The sequence below is a fragment of the Phocoena phocoena genome, chromosome 9 (assembly GCF_963924675.1).
Source record: "Phocoena phocoena chromosome 9, mPhoPho1.1, whole genome shotgun sequence".
NCBI lineage: Eukaryota > Metazoa > Chordata > Mammalia > Artiodactyla > Phocoenidae > Phocoena > Phocoena phocoena.
Window position 1 is genome coordinate 29,847,432 of NC_089227.1, and position 19,007 is coordinate 29,866,438.

Here is a 19,007-nt window from a genome sequence, read left to right on the forward strand (position 1 = left end):
AAAACAGTCTCTGCCACACCATTGTTTTTTTATAATGTTTTATTCTATAACTTTCTGAGTGGAATATTTTATTTGGCTTTGCTATTAGTTTTAACAGGTAGTATTTGAAAGGACAGGAAATTCTTATTCAATATTAATGTTTCTTCATTTCTCAACTGCTATTTTAATATATAATTTATAAAGGCTTTGAGGAACCTCTTTATTCACATTTTGTATTACTTTGATTTTTCTGAAAATTAATACATCTGTGGAAAATGTACAAGATTGCTTTGGGATACTTGAGATCATTCTGTTTAGGCCTCACACCACTGCAGGATTAGGTTACAGCAGCCTGTCATATGATTTATGTACTCTGTAACATTTTGTAATAGTTGGATGACTCTTCCACAACTTTTCATATTTTCCTCTTCAAAGTTCTTTCTCTCAGCCCATTATCCTTTTCTACACATCTGAATTCTACCTACCCATTTAGACCTCACCCACTATCATGTAGCCTTTGTATGGGAGGAAGATTGTGGTCAAACAGGTCTGGATTTGAGTTGTTGCTTTGACCTTAGGCAGTTTACTAAATCTCTCTTGAGTTTTGACTTCTTATGTAAAATGGCAGTGAACGACACCTTTCAGAGATAGTATGAATATGAGAGAGATAACACATTTTCTATAACGCTTATTGCAGTACTTGGCAAATAGTAGGTGCTCAATAAATGATAATTATACTGGTCTTACTGATCAGTCCTTGACCTCTAGCACTTTTGAGTCTACACTTTTTTTTTTAATTGGTTTTCTCTCTCTGACAAGTTCATGAATTCCTAAGGACTAGGACCAGGTCCTAGATATGCTGTGGTCACTAAAAAGTGATGTAGTGAGTTGGGACTAGCATCTAAAAGAATATTTATGAAATTGAATTGTGAGGGCTTTTTTTTTCTTTAGTGTTCCTGTTGTGATTGCATCATGGAAAATCAGTTGGCTAAATCGAGTGAAGAAAGAACATTTCAGTACCAGGATTCTCTTCCATCACTGCCTGTTCCTTCACTTGAAGAATCATTAAAGAAGTACCTTGAGTCAGGTATGTTTGTAGTCTTTTAGCATATATTAATATTGCTAGCAACTTAGAAAACTGCGAAATTGTTAGAAGTTGATGACGGTCTAATTGCTTTTTCCTCTAGGCTTATGATAATTAAAATTATCCTTAAAATGTCCAAAACATTTCTTTCTCTCTCATGTTAATTTTTCCATAGTTTAAAAAGCCAGGTAGTACTTTTAGGCTTACAATAAGAAGTAGTAGTCCTCTGCCTCATTTCCCCCACTGCCAATCCCATGCCTTTAGGCAAGCATTTTGAAATATTTTATCTGCTTCTTGTGTTTACCTCCAGATTTAAGCTAACATTCTTTTTTTATTTTTAATAATTATTTATTTTTCACTGTGTTGGGTCTTCGTTTCTGTGCATGGGCTTTCTCTAGTTGTGGCAAGCGGGGGCAACTCTTCATCGTGGTGCACGGGCCCCTCACTATTGCAGCCTCTCTTGTTGCGGAGCACAGGCTTCAGACGCGCAGGCTCAGTAATTGTGGCTCATGGGCCCAGTTGCTCCGCGGCATGTGGGATCTTCCCAGACCAGGGTTTGAACCCGTGTCCCCTGCATTGGCAGGCAGATTCTCAACCACTACGCCACGAGGGAAGCCCCGAATTTATGCCATTTTAATTACTCTCATTTTAGTGAGTTTCTAGAAGTGATGATAAATTTATGACCTTAGTTCCCTTTGTTTAATTGGAAGCCCTCTGATTTTTTTTTTTTAGTTCTTTTTTCGCATCTACTTTCATCTTGGAATTCTAGTTTCTTTTTTAAAAAATTCACTGATTATTCACTTGTGCTCTCTGAATGCAGCTATTTAAATTAACTTTAAGAGAAGACTTTGAAGTGACAAAAATAAAACAGAAGGAAGATATTAATGTCCCTTGATTTCTAATTTACTTTCATCTATAGCTTAATTTTCAGAACACTTGGTTTTCATGGACTAGGACCCCTGTATTCTTTGTGTGTGTGTGTGTGTGTGTGTGTGTGTGTGTGAGTGAAATCGCTATTGGCCAGAAGGGACCCTACAGTGCTTTGGGAAGGCTTTACACTTAAATTTACATACATATTGCACTTACGTTCATAATGTTTAAGGCTCTACTTCAACATTAGTGGAAAGAAGCTTTAATTTCTCTCAGTCATGGCTAAACAGGGTTTACTTTCCTATTGGACTAGTAGCTAGATGATAGTCCTGTATGTCATTTTAACTATCATCGTCTAGAATGATTTTTAAATAATTTTGGGGGAAGTAGTTATCAGACTACATAGTATCCACTGTTTTATTTTTTCCAATATTTTGCATTATTGCTTTTCAGCCATTTTCATGTTGTAAACTCTATTATAATTTAGTGGACTGCTCTAATACATAAGTGTTTTATATAACTGAGTCAAGATTTGTGTAAGTAATAATAATTGAGGTGAGTTTGTGGTACTTGATATCTAAGTACTTTAATGCATATTTTTTTCTTTATAGTAAAGCCATTTGCCAATGAAGAAGAATATAAGAAAACTGAAGCAATTGTCCAAAAATTTCAAAATGGTATTGGAGAAAAATTGCAGCAGAAATTACTTGAAAGGGCAAAAGAAAAAAGAAATTGGGTATTTATGTTATTGTACTTAGAATATTGATACTTAATGAAAAATAAAAGTGTATGTGGCTTTCATTTTTAAATTATTACTGTACTGTAAAATCCTTGTAGTTATTGTTGTCTTTATCATCATCCAAAAGAATGAGTGAATCGTTTAACTCTGGGAAGTTTTAAGTAAGTGGTGTGTGTGGGCTCCTCTCCTTTTGGGGAACCTGTTAAAATGCAGAGTTCCTGGGACCAGTGATTCTGATTCAGTATCTCTGGAATGGGGGCCTAGAAATCCTGATTTTCACAACTTCTCCATGTGGTTCTGATGCAGGTCATCTGTAGACCATGCTTCAGAAAAACATTTTGCCCAGATAATCAAAGTCCCACAACACTAAAATAAACATCACATTGGTGGCATACAGATATTTAAACAGTACGTAGGAGAAAAGGGCCATTACAAAACTGGAGTGGAGAATGGTTATGAGTATTCTGTGTTTCAGTTAGATAGTTTGAGGAGACAGTCGTTTCATAATTACTGAGGATCTCGGTAATTTGCCACAAGGAGTCTTCTTTGACTTTTTCGTCTTAACTACTCTGCTTCTGTAGTACAAACCAGAGGATGAGCTTCCGTAATTTAAGATATTGCCTTAATCTAGAAATAATGATTGTAACTCTCATTTAGTTTTAGAAATAAAAAGCACGCTGATCTTCTCATTCTCCTTTGATACCTATGATGGAATAATAAAATTTTATACCTCAAGATGCCTTTTTTCTCAATCTTGAGCCTTGAGTGACTTTAATTAAATTAGGGTAAAGGTAAAGAAGTTGTTGTTCTGCCTGTATCCTTTTCCCTTATATCTTTTTCCAAATGACTGATTATAGTTTATAACATCAAATTCTTCAAAAAGAGCTCCAGGTAATTTGGTGACATCCCCTTACTTATACATGAAATTCAATTGGCACATCATGAAAGAGGGACACATAGAAAGTGGTGTCACTGAAAAATCCAAATTAGTTTTAAGCCTACTGAAAAGTTTTCATATTTCTATGAAAAAGGAAATAGGAAAATTATAAGTGCCTTAATAATTGTTATAATTGAGGATTTGTTGAATATCTATTGTACCCCAGGTACTCTGAGGAAACACACCTAGAGTACTTTGTTGGGTACTCCTGGTACTCTGAGTACTTGGTGATTTCAGTATGATCATTCTGAAGGTGTTTGTTTCAGTGCTTTCTTGTTTCATGTTTTTGATAATGTAGTTGAACTTAATTCAGATCCCATAATTCTGAAAGAAAGAAATGATCACAGTACCGTTTTTTAATATCTGTGATGATTTAAAATGAAACATGTTTTTAGGTGTTGAAGACTAATTAAAGAAAAAAGGACAAATAGAGCTTTTTTCCCCCCCAGCAGTTACACACTGAAATATTATCAGTAGCATTAGGCTGATGTTCTCAATTTCTTTTAGCTGGAAGACTGGTGGCTGAATGTTGCCTACCTGGATGTTCGTATACCATCACAACTGCATGTCAACTTTGGGGGTGCTGCAAGCCATATTGAACACTATTGGCCTCCAAAGGAAGGCACGCAATTGGAAAGAGGAAGTATAAGTCTTTGGCATATCTTGAACTACTGGCAGCTATTAAGGAAGTAAGGATAGTTATGTCAATTTGGTTACATATTTACCCAAGGTCTCAGGTCGCAAGATGTTGAGAAGCTTAATTTACTCATTTGGGGATGAATACTGTAGGTGTGACTGTTTGGTTTATAAATTTTATAATGATTTCTTTGTCAATATACTTTTTTGGTTTGTTTTGATAGAGAAAAATTGCCTGTTCATAAAGTTGGAAATACTCCTCTAGATATGAATCAATTCCGAATGCTGTTCTCCACCTGCAAGATTCCAGGAATTACTAGAGATTCTGTTATTAATTATTTTAGGACTGGTAAGTAGAAAACAAACACATGTACTTTTTCTGGTAAAAGCATTGGGATTTGGGTAGTTTTGCTGCAGTTTCTTCTGTGATGCTGTGGAACATACTTTTTTTTTTTTGGCTGCTCTGTGTGCCTTGCGAGATAGTAGTTCCCTGATCGAGGATAGAACTTGGGCCCACAGCAGTGAAAGTGCCGAGTCCTAAGCACTGGACCACCAGGGGATTCCCATGGCACTGTGGAACATACTTTTTTTTTTTAATTTGGAACATACTGTTTTGAAAAATATTTCTTACTGGATTTTGACTAATTAGAAGCTTTCTATGAACCTTTTCTTTCAGTCATAGTGATTAGCTGGAAGTAATTTGTGAGAATGGATTTTTTGCAACTGTCTTACATGGTTCTGTACACACCTGTTGCTTATGTTGCATCATTTGAGAGTTTAAATTTTAGTTCAAGAGTAGGATTATGAATCAGTTTTAGGAGATCTGGAGCATATGATCTGGATCCTTCTCTTTCTACCCTCCTTTCTTATCTGAATTCTCTTTTTGAGTGTTTGTATGTGCTCATCATGTCCCATGTCTTTGTGAGTATGCTTTCCTCCCCTCAATCCACCCCTCTTCTTCGTATGAGGTAAGAGCCTGATACCCATCTTCTTGAAGGCACATGAGTTCAGATTGACTCATCAAACTTTTTGTTTTTACAGTTAGTTTAATGGCACTTTCTGCTTGGTGTCCTAGCATATCTTCAAAGGGAAAATTCTGTAGTAGTAACTGGTGGTTTCCAGTTACTTCAGGAATTTTTCTTATAAATTTAATAACATAGTTTATATTACTGCAGAATGTCATTATGAATGGGTATTTTTCTTATATAAAATTTTATTTAAAAGTAAAATTTCATTACCCAATTTTGCTTATAGTGTGAGAAGTATAAGTTTACTTTCATGTAGAACTCAACTTTTTGTAAAACTCTGTAGGAGGTTGAGATATTTAATGTCCTTAAGACCAGACACATTTACCTTGATGTTGCAAGAGAAAGAATTAAAAGAAAGAATTAGGAACCTGGTTATTTATGGCATAAAGTTGAACGTTGAAATGTGAATTGAAAAGATGAACAGGAGAAAATTGATAGGAGAATAGCAGTAGCAACTAGAAATAATATGCATATTAGTTAAGAACGATGATCAATAGACCTGGTTTTGAATTCAATCTTTTACCGCTTAATAGGTATGTCTGTAGACAAGGTAAGTTCTTTAAGTAACAGTGCATAAGGTGGGGATTCATTAATTTAATAATATACTTCTTGATACAGTGGTTTAAGCTGTCATGGTTAGTATGTTCTTGAACTTACAGTTAGGTGAATACGTGCAAATAGGGATAAAGCTGAGGGAATCAGTAAACATGGAAAAATATCATAGAGTTTGTGACAAATGCTATATAGAGAATTCAAATCCCATGAGTAACTGGGGGGCTGTTTTAGATTAGGTAGTCAGGGAAGACCTCACTGAGGATCTGAATAATAAGATGATTTGGCACAGTTTTTTTGCTTTTCATTTTTGTTTTTGTTTAGTTCAGTGTGTTGGTAGTGGTGGAGGCAGAGGTGGTGGTGGGGTGTGTGTGTGTGTGTTTGTGTGTTGAGGGGGAATCTTCTGGGCATGAATAAACTTGGCATGTTCGAAGGGCAATGTGGATGGAGCAGAGTAGGCAAGAAGGAGGGGGTGGATTGTAAAGATGTAAAAGCGTCTGGATCATATAGTACTTTGTAAGCCAACTAAGGTTTTTTGGCTTTTATTTAAAATGTGATTAGATACTATTAGCGGGTTTTGACCAAGAGAGTGATGTGAACAGTTTATGTTTTAAAAAAGATCATTCTGCCTGCTGTTTGAAGAATACATTTTTAGGAGAGAGATATGTAGCAGCAGGGAGATGAATTAGAAGCTTGTTTTAGCAGTCCCAGTGAGCCATGATAATGACTTGTCCTAGGGTGGTAGCATGGAGGTGGTGAATAGTTACTAGATTCTGGAGAGATTTTGGATCTGGAGTAAGCAGAATTCATAGATTGGTTGTGAGATGTGAGAGAAAAAGAGGAATCAGAGATGCCCTCAAGTTACTGGGCTTGAGAAGCTAACGGGTAGATAGGTGTGTTGGTTCATGAGGTGGGGAAAACTGGGAGGAAATATATAGGGAAGAAAATAAAGAGTTCCCTAGACTGCACTGAATTTAAGATGCCTTTTAGACATCTAAGTGGAAATGTAAATAGGCAGTTGGGTACAGAGTTTGGGGTACTGGGGAGAATTCAGGATTGCAGATAAAGATTTAGGAGTCATCATTAGCAGGCATAGAAATCATTTCTACCCCCTTAAGAATAGGATTACTTTTCGAATACATGTAGCTGAAGCTGATCAGGGGAACCAGTATTGATCCTGATCACAGTCAAATACAGTATTTGGTGGTCAGAGAAGGAGGAACCAGCAAAAGAGACCAAAGCAGGAAGAAAACAAGAACAGTGGTCTCCCAGGAGCCACGAGAGAGAACTGTTTTACCTAATGCTCCCATGAGGTCAAATGAGGTGGAAATTGGAAGTGACCCTTGGATTTGTCAGAGTGATGTGGACAGAGGCTGCCCCTGACAAGAGCAGTGTTAGTGGAAGTTGAGGAACGGAGCTCAGCTGGAGGAGATGAAAGCAAACTGAAGAAGTGGTGGCAGCATTTGGAAATAATTCTTGCACAAAAGGTTTGGATGTGCAGTGGAAGATTTTGTCTGTGTATGTGTGTGTGTGTGTGTGTGTGTGTGTGTGTATGTATGTGTTATTTATTTTAAAAAAGATGGGTGATACATCATAGGAATGACGTAGGAGAGAAGGAAAAATCATCTTGCAGGGGAAAGGATAAAGAACCAAAGACATTGAGAATATAAGAGCAGAAATGGTGGAAGAACTGGTCTTTGGCAGGAGCAAGGATGAGAGGCAATGCAGAAAGTGTGCGTCTAGATGCACACAGATGGGCTGATCTTGCTGTAGGAAGAGGAGGCTGTTCCATGTACTGCTTGTGTTTTCCTTGGTGAAATAAGAACTGAGGTGGCGGTGGAATATTTGAGAAAAAAAGGAGATGGTTTGAAATGGTCACTTTGGAAAGTGGGAAAAGCAAACATTCTGTGGAAACATAGGGTAGCTAAACAGTGTTGAGATGTGTTTTTATGAATTTAAAGTTAGACTATGTGGTGTGTTGTGTTTTTTCCTTCAACAGGGGCAGGTGCAGAGGAAGAGGGAATGAGGATTTTTGCAAGGGAGAAATTGTAATGTTGGCTATAGAATCTATCCTGGATAAGGAGAAAATTGAAGAAATTATGTGTGTTGAGGGGGACGGCAGCATGCAGCTTGCTGTAGATAAGAGGCTAGTCTCAATAACGAGGCAAGTTAGACCTAGTTTTGTTTTTTGTTTTTTTTTTACCTTACGAGACCATTAAGACTAATTCAGTTTTGCTTTTCATCCTGTGCACCTCGTTTTGCCCAAGAAGTTCAGACTTCGAATGTCATCTCTTGTCATCTAGATTCATGGATTTGTGCATAGCCTAATTTGACTCAAGTTCCCCACTGCTGGGACCCACCCTCCACTCCTTCCCAAACCCTTCTGCTGTACTTGATGGAGCTCATGGTCAGCAGAATCCATTATATTCTCCACCTTTTCTCAGAAAGTTCCCCTTTCCTCCTGAAAGGTGCTGTTCATGAAACTTGGTTATTTTTTACACTGCTTTTCCTATAACCATCTCAAATGGGGATTTTGTTTTTCTCTTACACTTTGGTACTGGAGGGCAAGTAGGAGATGTTGGTGTCTTCTTTATTTCCTGTTGCCCTTTTCGTGTTTTCTTTTCCCTTGCAATTTGAGCTCTTGAAAAAAAAAATGCTATCAGGTTATGTCACCCCTACTTGTCATTGTCATAGTGACTTCCCTTTTGGTCCCTTTCCTTCATTCATTGATTGCTTTAGCACCAGTCTCACTGTCTGTCTCTCCATTATTACCTCAGTCACATTCTTGCTGGCCTCAGCCTCCATTTGTGGATGACCCGTGGCTTCTCCTTCCTTCCTCTCCTTCTCAAGCAGCCACCCACTCCCGTGGCCCAGCCATAGACCTTGTTGTAATCGAAAACTCTCTCACCTCCAGCAGTGTGGTTGTAGGCATCTCACTCTGACCTCCACCTTCTTTTCACAACTCACTTCCTTTGGGTCCACCTCAGCCATTTCTTTGACCACATCTTGACTTAAAATTCAGTTACTCTGCAGTTCTTCGCTGTTTCATTTCTCCCTCCCCGTGGCCACATCTTCACATCTCTCTGTGGTTCTTTCCTGTCACCACTCCTTACGTATACATTCAAACCTTTGCTCACCTGCTCCCTCCCTCCCCACTCCACCCCCGCCTCAGCACTTTAAATTTCAGTCTTCTGTCTTTCCTCCACATATTCAAGACACCTACCCTAGCAATTCACTTGGCCAAAGGAAACCACAAAACATCACTTAACTTTTCTCAGTCAAACCTCAAGTGGACGGAAAGCACTGCCTTGCTGTATTCTTTTGTCAAGCTCTTCTCTCACTTCCAGAGAAGACTGTTTCATGCCTTTCTCCTTCTTTATTCCCAGCCAATGAACTCTTTTATTTCTCAACAAATGTAAAGCAATGTTTCTATCACCGAAGTTGCCAACCTATCTGATAGGCAGAATAATGACCCCCAAATATGTCCACTTCCTGATCCTTGGAGCCGACTGAATGTGTTACCTTAAATGGTAAAGGGGAATTGGGTTGCAGATGAAATTAAGTTTGCTAATCAATTGACCTTGAGATAGGGAGATTATCCTGGATTATTCAGGTGCGCCCAGAGTAATCATAAGAATTCTTACAAGTGAAGAAAGAGGCAGAGGAGAGAACCAAAGGGATGCAAGCATGAGAAAGTCATGATCCTCTCTTGATAGCTCTGAAGATGAAGGAATGGAGGGAATTCCCTGGTGGTCCAGTGGTTAGGACTCAGCACTTTCACTGCCAGGGTCCAGGTTCGATCCCTGATCGGGGAACTAAAACCCTGCAAGCCGTGTGGGGCAGCCAAAAAAAAAAAATGGAGGAATGGGGCCCTGAGCCAAGGAATGTGGGCAGCCTCTAGAGGCTGAAAAACAGATTCTCCCCTAGAGCCTCCAGAAGGAACACAGACTTGGTGACACCCTCGTTTTAGCCCAGTGAGACACATTTCAGACTTCGGTCCCCAGACCTGTAAGACAATAAATTTGTGTTGCTAGTGGTGATTTACCACTAAGTTAGTGGTAATTTATTACAGCAGTCATAGAAACATTCATTCAAATATTGGCCCATTCTGTAACCTCCTTGCTGTACACTACTGCATATTCATATACTTTGTCTTCTCTTTTTAAGAGTGTGGAACTGTTCTAACTCCTAAGGATAACCCTTCTGTAAGGTGCCCTGGGCTCCATCACCTCTTGTTTAATCAAGGACCTTGCTTCTGCATTATCCTTTCTCTCTGTGCTGCATTAACAGTCTTCCCTCTTTAGCGGGTTGTACCAATTTGTAATATCTCCCTTCTTAAAAAGAAAAAATTGACCTCTTGCTTCCTTCAAGTGTCACACCCCAGTCAAAGCCACCATCAACTCTCACTTAGGTGGTTCTCACCTGGACCACTTCAGTTACCTCCTAACTGATCTTGCTGTATATTTTCTTCCCTCTTAAAATCTCTTCTCCATATGGCAGCTAGAGTGCCCTTTGTAAAGTATTAATTAGGTGACGTTATTACTATCCTGCTTAAAACCTTCCATTGGCTTCTTTTCCATCATACTTCAAATTGCAAGCCCTTTCTAAGGCCAATATGGTCTGGCCCCAATTTTTTCTACCATTCTACCCATTTCTCTCTGCTGTAGCTGCACTGACCTTGTTTCCCTTTAAGCAGACCAGCTCATTTTTGTCCTAATGCCCTTGTACTTGCTGTTTCCTCTACCTGGAACTCTCTTCCTGCAGGTATTTCTGTATTCACACCTTTGCTTCATTTCTCTGCTCAAATATCCCCTCTTATGCTCATCCTGTGGCAGCACCCTTCTGTCATCCTCTTCCCAAATATTTATTGATTAAGTTGGCATCAGGTTTATTTTATTTTTTCTTTTGCAGCCTGAAATTTTAGGTAATAGAGGACAGCAATAAAAGGTAGTGGTGGTAAATGTAAAAGGGTATGGAGGTTTTTGAAGGGGAAGAAAGAAGAAATGGTTTGGAAATAGCCATGAGGGACAAAGGAAATACATACCTCACCTACAAGGACTTGAGGAAATAGGATATAAGAGAAAAAATAATAATGCTATCAGGAAATGGCTCTTCCTCTTAGCTGATGAATAGATTTCATTAGATAATCTGTGTAAAACATTTAGCACAGTTCCTTGTACGTAATGTCAACCAATAAATTTACTTCCAGTGGCAGTATATGTCTTTCCTAACTTTCTTCCTCCTCTTTCTTTTTTGAGAGGGAAGGAGCAGAGATCTTATAGGAAGACCCTTCTCAAAGGGACTAGTATTTGAAAAATGGGACTAAATCAGGATAGTCTCAAAAAAAATCTCAGATAGTTCTTTGGGAATGAATATGTGCCAAATGAGTCATAGAATCAATTATCAGTGGCTTACCAGGTGTCATCAGAGCCTTGAGTAATGCTACAGATTGGGCAAAATGCTTTCTCTTTGCCACCCAGGCATACAGTGTCCTTATTCTACTGAAAACTATTTTATTGAGAAATCACAGCTAGATACTATTGCAGTTAAATTATGTGATGATCAATAAACATTAAAATAATCCCCAAGCAGGACAGGAATAAAGACGCAGACGTAGAGAATGGACTTGAGGACACAGGGAGGGGCAAGGGTAAGCTGGGACGAAGTGAGAGAATGGCATGGACTTACACATACTACGAAATGTAAAATAGATAGCTAGTGGGAAGCAGCCGCATAGCACAGGGAGATCAGCTCGGTGCTTTGTGACCATCTAGAGGGGTGGGATAGGGAGGGAGGGGGGGATAGGGAGGGAGGGGGGGAGGGAGACGCAAGAGGGAGGAGATATGGGGATATATGTATATGTATAGCTGATTCACTTTGTTATAAAGCAGAAACTAGCACACCATTTTAAAGCAGATATACTCCAATAAAGATGTTAAAAAAAAAAAAAGAAAAACCCCAAAAGAAACTTAAATAGCTCTCCTCCAGGATTTCTCTGCGACACTTTTCTCTTCCCATCCTATCCATAAATAAAACTAGAAAGTCCTGCAATAATATGGAATTTATATGATTCTTAAGGTATACAAATATTTGAAACTTCCGTGGATTTCTAGATGTTTTACATGGACGGGTTTCAGGAACATGTATTTATGACATAACTGAAATTTTATCACCTTATTAAAGTATTTTTATTCATGTGACATATTTGATGAATATATGATAGATAAAATATTGGAGGAATTTTTTTTCTGTTGGCTATAAACATGCAGCTTTACTCTTGCTTGACTTTGAGAGATTTGAGTCTTCTATTTTCTTTTTCTTTTTTCAGAGAGTGAAGGGCATTGCCCAAGTCACATTGCAGTGATGTGTCGAGGCCGAGTTTTTGTGTTCGATGTAATGCATGAAGGATGTTTGATGACCCCACCAGAGATTCTCAGGTTTTCACACTACTTTCTTTTTTTTTAAATCTCTGTATATTTTAAAATTTATTTTATTTATTTATTTTTGGCTGCTTCGGGTCTTAGTTGCGGCAGACGGGATCTTCATTGCAGCATGCAGGATCTTTTGTTGTGGTGTGTGGGCTTCTCTCTAGTTGTGGCACGTGGGCTCCAGAGTACGTGGGCTCAGTAGTTGTAGTGCACAGGCTTAGTTGCCCCGTGGCATGTGGGATCTTAGTTCTTGGACCAGGGATCGAATCTGCGTCCTCTGTGTTGGAAGGAGGAGTCTCAACCACTGGACCACCAGGGCAGTCCCTCATCCCTCAGACTACATTCTTTTTTAATTTTATTTATTTATTTATTTTTAATTTTTGGCTGTGTGGTCTTAGTTGCGGCACGTGGGATTTTCGTTGCAGTGCATGAGCTTCTCTCTAGTTGTGGCATAGGGGCTTCTCTCTAGTTGTGGCATAGGGGCTTCTCTCTAGTTGTGGTGTGTGGGTTTTCTCTCTCCAGTTGTGGCGCCTGGGCTCCAGAGCATGTGGGCTCTGTAGTTTGTGGCATGCGGGCTCTCTAGTTGCAGCGCGCGGGCTCAGTAGTTGCCCCACAGCATGGGGGATCTTAGTTCCGCCCAGGCATTGAATCTGCCTCCCCTCCATTGGAAGGCGGATGCTTTACCACTGGACCACCAGGGAAGTCCCTCAAACTACTTTCTTGAGTCTCATTAGGTCTTAAGATTTTGCTTAGGTTAAAAAATAGATGTTCAAAATTACCTTTTTAAAAGGTGACGGTAAGGTGAGAAATAAGAATTGTATATATGCTAATTTTAAAAAATCTATTTTTATTTTATTTTTAATTTAAATTAACTTTAAATTTTACTGGATGTATATGAATATATTCTCCTTGGAGAAAAGATAAACATTACAAATATTACTCATCCCATTCCCTGTCCCCAAATTAATCACTGTTGCTAGCTTGGTATATTCTACCCTTCTAGATCTGTTGCAGTGAATTTATATGCACATACAGATTTTAAAAAAAGAACATACATGTATATTTTAGATGTAGTATATATTACATATATACAAATAGTATGTATATATAATAGTGTATACAGAGAGAATATTGTTTTGTATGTTTTTTGTGTTTTCTTTATTTTTGTCTGCATTGGGTCTTCATTGCTGCGAGTCGGCTTTTCTCTAGTTGTGGTGGGGGGGGGCTACTCTTGTGGTGTGCGGGCTTTTCATTGCGGTGGCTTCTCTTGTTGCGGAGCACAGGCTTGAGGCGTTGGGCTTCAGTAGTTGTGGCGCGTGGGCTCGGTAGTTGTGGCTCCCGGGCTCTAGAGCGCAGGCTCAGTAGTTGTGGCGCACAGGCTTAGTTGCTCCATGGCATGTGGGATCTTCCTGGACCAGGGCTCGAACCCGTGTCCGCTGCATTGGCAGGCAGATTCTTAACCACTGCACCACCAGGGAAGTCCTGGGTATAGTTGTTTTACAATGTTGTGTTAGTTTCTACTGTACAGCGAAGTGAAGTTCCCTGTGCTATACAGCAGGTCCTCATTAGTTACCTATTTTATACATATTAGTGTATATATGTCAATTCCGGTCTCCCAATTCATCCCATCCGCCCCTTCTCCCCTTGGTGTCTGTACATTTGTTGTCTACATCTGTGTCTCTATTTCTGCCCTGCAAACCGGTTCATCTGTACCATTTTTCTAGATTCCACATATATGCGTTAATATACGATATTTGTTTTTCTCTTTCTGACTTACTTCACTCTTTATGACACTTTCTAGGTCCACCCACGTCTCTACAAATGACCCATTTTTGTTCCTTTTTATGGCTGAGTAATAGTCTATTGTATATTTGTACCACATCTTCTTTATCCATTCATCTGCTGATGGACATTTAGGTTGCTTCCGTGACCTGGCTATTGTAAATAGTGCTGCATATGTTTATATTTTTAAAGTTAGTATTATGGAAAATTTCCAGAGGTAGCAGGAATTATATAATGAAGCTCCTCCATGTACTCACACCCAGCTTCAACAGTTCTTAACTCCTAGCTTCAACAATTATAAATTCATAGCATCATTTCAACTATACCTGCTGTGCCCCTCCCGTCACTCCCCCATGGATTATGTTAAAGAAAATCTCAGACATAATATCCTTTCACTATAAATAGTATGACTCTCTAAGATATAAGGAGTCTTAAAAACATAAATATACATTACCATTATCACACCTAATGACTTGCTCATTCTAAAAAGTTAAGGATTCATTAGCATGTTAATATATCAGTACAGTTGTTCAGATTTTCTAGATTGTCTTCTAAATGTTGAATTATATGAAGGTATATATATTTTAAATTATTTTCATTGAGTATTACAGACATGTACAAAAGCACATACAGAAGTACATAGCTAATTACTCATGCAGCCACCACGCAGGTCAAGATACAGAACGTTTCCATTACTCCAGAAATCTCCCTTATACCACTTTCCAGTTACTGGGCTTTTGTTCCTTCTCAAGGATAATCACTTAGCTTGCTTGCAGTTTTTATTAGTACAAAAAATGCTGCTGTGAAAATTCCCGTACAAGTCTTTGATGTATACATGCATGCACTTCTGTCTGATTACACTCAGGAGAGGACTTGGGGAGTCATAGTGTATGTGTATGTTCAGCCTCAGTGGTTGTGCCAGCTTTCCAAAGTAGTTGTGCTAATAAGTGCTTGAACTAGTGTGTTCAACACTAGGCGTGTTGTAGGAGTTCCTTATACATTCTGGATATGAGCTTTTCATGGGTTTCAAAGTGTCTTTTTGATCAGCAGAAGCTCTACATTTGAATGTAGTCTAATTTATCAATCTTTTACCATACGGATTGTACTTTGTGTGTACTGTTTAAAATTAATTAATTAATTAATTTTTGGCTGCATTGGGTCTTCGTTGCTACATGCAGGCTTTCTCTAGTTGCAGCGAGCGGGGGCTACTCTTCATTGTGGTGCATGGGCTTCTCATTGTGGTAGCTTCTCTTGTTGCAGAGCATAGGCTCTAGGCGTGCAGGCTTCAGTAGTTGTGGTGTGTGGTCTAAGTAGTTGTGGCATGTGGGCTCAGTCGTTATGGCTCGCAAGCTCAGTAGTTGTGGCGCATGGGCTTAGTTGCTCCATGGCATGTGGGATCTTCCTGGACCAGGGATTGAATCTGTGTCCCCTGCATTGGCAGGTAGATTCTTAGCCAGTGTGCCACCAGGGAAGTCCCTTGCCTATTTTTCTTTTTTTTTTTAAAGATAGAAAAAAAGAAATAACACTTTATTTCCAGATAATTAAAGAATCTAAAATGATCTATAGAATTAGAATTAATAAGTGACTTTAGCAAGCTGGGTATGACGTCTTCATATAAAAATTAATATTTCTATATACTAGCAGTTAGTAAAAGAAAATTTAAGAGAGAATTTACGAAACCTCATTTTTTTCACACACACACACACACACACTGTATTTTATTTTTACAAGAGATAAATAAACTGACATCAAGCATTGTAAATGGATGACGACAACAAAAGCAACAATGATTGCAATTACCAAACACGAAACACACTCATACTATGTCATAATATTGACATTCAGTCCAGTAATCCTCCACTGTAACAGCTCCTTTACTTTGCAGTGAAAATTGATTTTGTATATTTTTTGCCTCTGAGTCCTTGTGGGATTTTTTTTAATTCAAATAGAAAGTCACAAAAATTAAAATCATCGTCATCAGTTCACTCAGTCCCATGTAATTATTTTTTTGTCTTGATCTTTTGTTAGCACGTTTATAATTCATCAGTTTTCCATTAGAGTTCTGAAAATGCCTATTGATTCAGTTCAGCAGTGTAATCAGTAACCAGAAACCTGTACTTGTCAGAGTCTTTTCCATGAATTCTTTGAAGATGAAACCCTTTTATAGGAACATTTTTGCAAAAGCATCAGAGTACACCCAGAACTGTCTGTAAATGACAAAAGACTTAAAAATGACCACAGTTAAAGATTTGATGAAAGTTCATAATAATGCAGTTGACAAGGAAATTTAGTTATTTCTGAGATATACATTTTCAAGTAATAACTAGAATTATGCCTTATAACATTATACCAGAACATATAAGATTTTTAGAAATTTCATGTAATGTCTGAAACATTTATATTAACATATTTCCATACAAATAACCCAAAGAAAGTTTAGCATTAGTTCTTTTGTTCGTTTGTTTGTTTATTCTGCAGGTTCTTATTAGCCATCAGTTTTATACGCATCAGTGTATACTAATGTCAATCGCAATTGCCCAATTCATCACACCACCACCACCATCCCCACCCCACCACAGTTTTCCCCCCTTGGTGTCCATACGTTTGTTCTCTGCATCTGTGTGTCAACTTCTGCCCTGCAAACCAGTTCATCTGTACCATTTTTCTAGCTTCCACACACATGTGTTAATATACGATATTTGTTTTTCCCTTTCTGATTTACTTCACTCTGTATGACAGTCTCTAGATCCATCCACATCTCAACAAATGACTCAATTTTGTTCCTTTTTATGGCTGAGTAATATTCCATTGTATAGATGTACCACAACTTCTTTTTCGATTCATCTGTAGATGGGCATTTAGGTTGCTTCCATGACCTGGCTGTTGTAAATAGTGCTGCATTGGGGTGCATGTGTCTTTTTGAATTATGGTTTTCTCTGGGTATATGCCCAGTAGTGGGATTGCTGGATCATATGGTAATTCTATTTTTAGTTTTTTAAGGAACCTCCATACTGTTCTCCATAGTGGCTATATCAATTTACATTCCCACCAATAGTGCAAGAGGGTTCTCTTTTCTCAACACCCTCTCCAGCATTTGTTGTTTGTAGATTTTCTGATGATGCCCATTCTAACTGGTGTGAGGTGATACCTCATTGTAGTTTGATTTGCATTTCTCTAATAATTAGTGATGTTGAGCAGCTTTTCATGTGCTTCTTGGCCATCTGTATGTCTTCTTTGGAGAAATGTCTATTTAGGTCTTCTGCCCATTTTTGGATTGGGTTGTTTGTTTCTTTAATATTGAGCTGCATGAGCTGTTTATATATTTTGGAGATTAATCCTTTGTGGATTCGTTTGCAAATATTTTCTCCTATTCTGAGGGTTGTCTTTTTGTCTTGTTTATGGTTTCCTTTGCTGTGCAAAAGCTTTGAAGTTTCATTACATCCCATTTGTTTATTTTTGTTTTTATTTCCATGACTCTAGGAGGTGGAGCAAAGAAGATCTTGCTGTGATTTATATCAAAGAGTGTTCTTCCTATGTTTTCCTGTAAGAGTTTTATAGTGTCCGGTCTTACATTTAGGTCTCGAATCCATTTTGAGTTTATTTTTGTGTATGGTGTTAGGGAGTGTTCTAATTTCATTCTTTTACATGTAGTTGTCCAGTTTTCCCAGCACCACTTATTGAAGAGACTGTCTTTTCTCCACTGTATATCCTTGCCTCCTTTGTCATAGATTAGTTGACCATATGTGCATGGGTTTATCTCTGGGCTTTGTATCTTGTTCCGTTGATCTATGTTTCTGTTTTTGTGCCAGTATCATACTGTCTTGATTACTGTAGCTGTGTAGTATGGTCTGAAGTCAGAGAGTCTGATTCCTCCAGCTTCTTTTCTTCCCCTCAAGACCGCTTTGGCTATGCGGGGTTTTTCGTGTCTCCATACAAATTTTAAGATCTTTTGTTCTAGTTCCGTAAAATATGCCATTGGTTATTTGATAGGGATTGCATTGAATCTGTAGATTGCTTTTGGTAGTATAGTCATTTTCACAATATTGATTCTTCCAATCCAAGAACGTGGTATATCTCTCCAGCTCTTGGTATCATCTTTAATTTTTTTCATCAGTGTCTTACAGTTTTCTGCATACAGGTCTTTTGTCTCCCTAGGTAGGTTTATTCGTAGGTATTTTATTCAGTTTGTTGCAATGGTAAATGGGAGTTTTTCCATAATTACTCTTTCAGATTTTTCATCATTAGTGTATAGGAATGCAAGAGATTTCTGTGCATTAATTTTGTATCCTGCAACGTTACCAAATTCATTGATTAGCTCTAGTAATTTTCTGGTGGCACTTTTAGGATTCTCTATGTATAGTATCATGTCATCTGCAAACAGTGACACTTTTACTTCTTTTCCAATTTGTATTCCTTTTATTTCTTTTTCTTCTCTGATTGCAATGGCTAGGACTTCCAAAACTATGTTGAATAATAGTGGTGAGAGTGGACATCCTTGTCTCGTTCCTGATCTTAGAGGAAATGCTTTCAGTTTTTCACCATTGAGAATGATGTTTGCTGTGGGTTTGTCGTATATGGCCTTTATTATGTTGAGGTAGGTTCCCTCTATGCCCACTTTCTGGAGAGTTTTTATCATAAATGGGTGTTGAATTTTGTCAGAAGCTTTTTCTGCATATATTGAGATGATCATATGGTTTTTATTGTTCAGTTTGCTAATACGGTGTATCACATTGATTGATTTGCTTATATTGAAGAATCCTTGCATCCCTGGGATAAATCCCACTTGATCATGGTGTATGATCCTTTTAATGTGTTGTTGGATTCTGTTTGCTAGTATTTTGTTGAGGATTTTGGCATCTGTATTCATCAGTGATATTGGTCTGTAATTTTCTTTTTTTTGTAGTATCTTTGTCTGGTTTTGGTATCAGGGTGATGGTGGCCTCATAGAATGAGTTTGGGAGTGTTCCTTCAT

At 38.2% G+C, this 19,007-nt stretch overlaps 1 protein-coding gene across 1 annotated transcript in view; it reads left to right on the forward strand.

Moving 5' to 3' along the window:
- Nucleotides 1–951: 951 nt before the first annotated feature.
- CROT (carnitine O-octanoyltransferase) overlaps nucleotides 952–19,007 on the forward strand; it is a 57,475-nt gene continuing 39,419 nt past the window's right edge. The window contains exons 1-5 of the mRNA XM_065883865.1: nucleotides 952–1,066; nucleotides 2,545–2,669; nucleotides 4,117–4,298; nucleotides 4,470–4,594; nucleotides 12,154–12,262. Coding sequence (XP_065739937.1) covers nucleotides 952–1,066; nucleotides 2,545–2,669; nucleotides 4,117–4,298; nucleotides 4,470–4,594; nucleotides 12,154–12,262 — 656 coding nt within the window. The remainder of the gene's footprint in view (nucleotides 1,067–2,544; nucleotides 2,670–4,116; nucleotides 4,299–4,469; nucleotides 4,595–12,153; nucleotides 12,263–19,007) is intronic.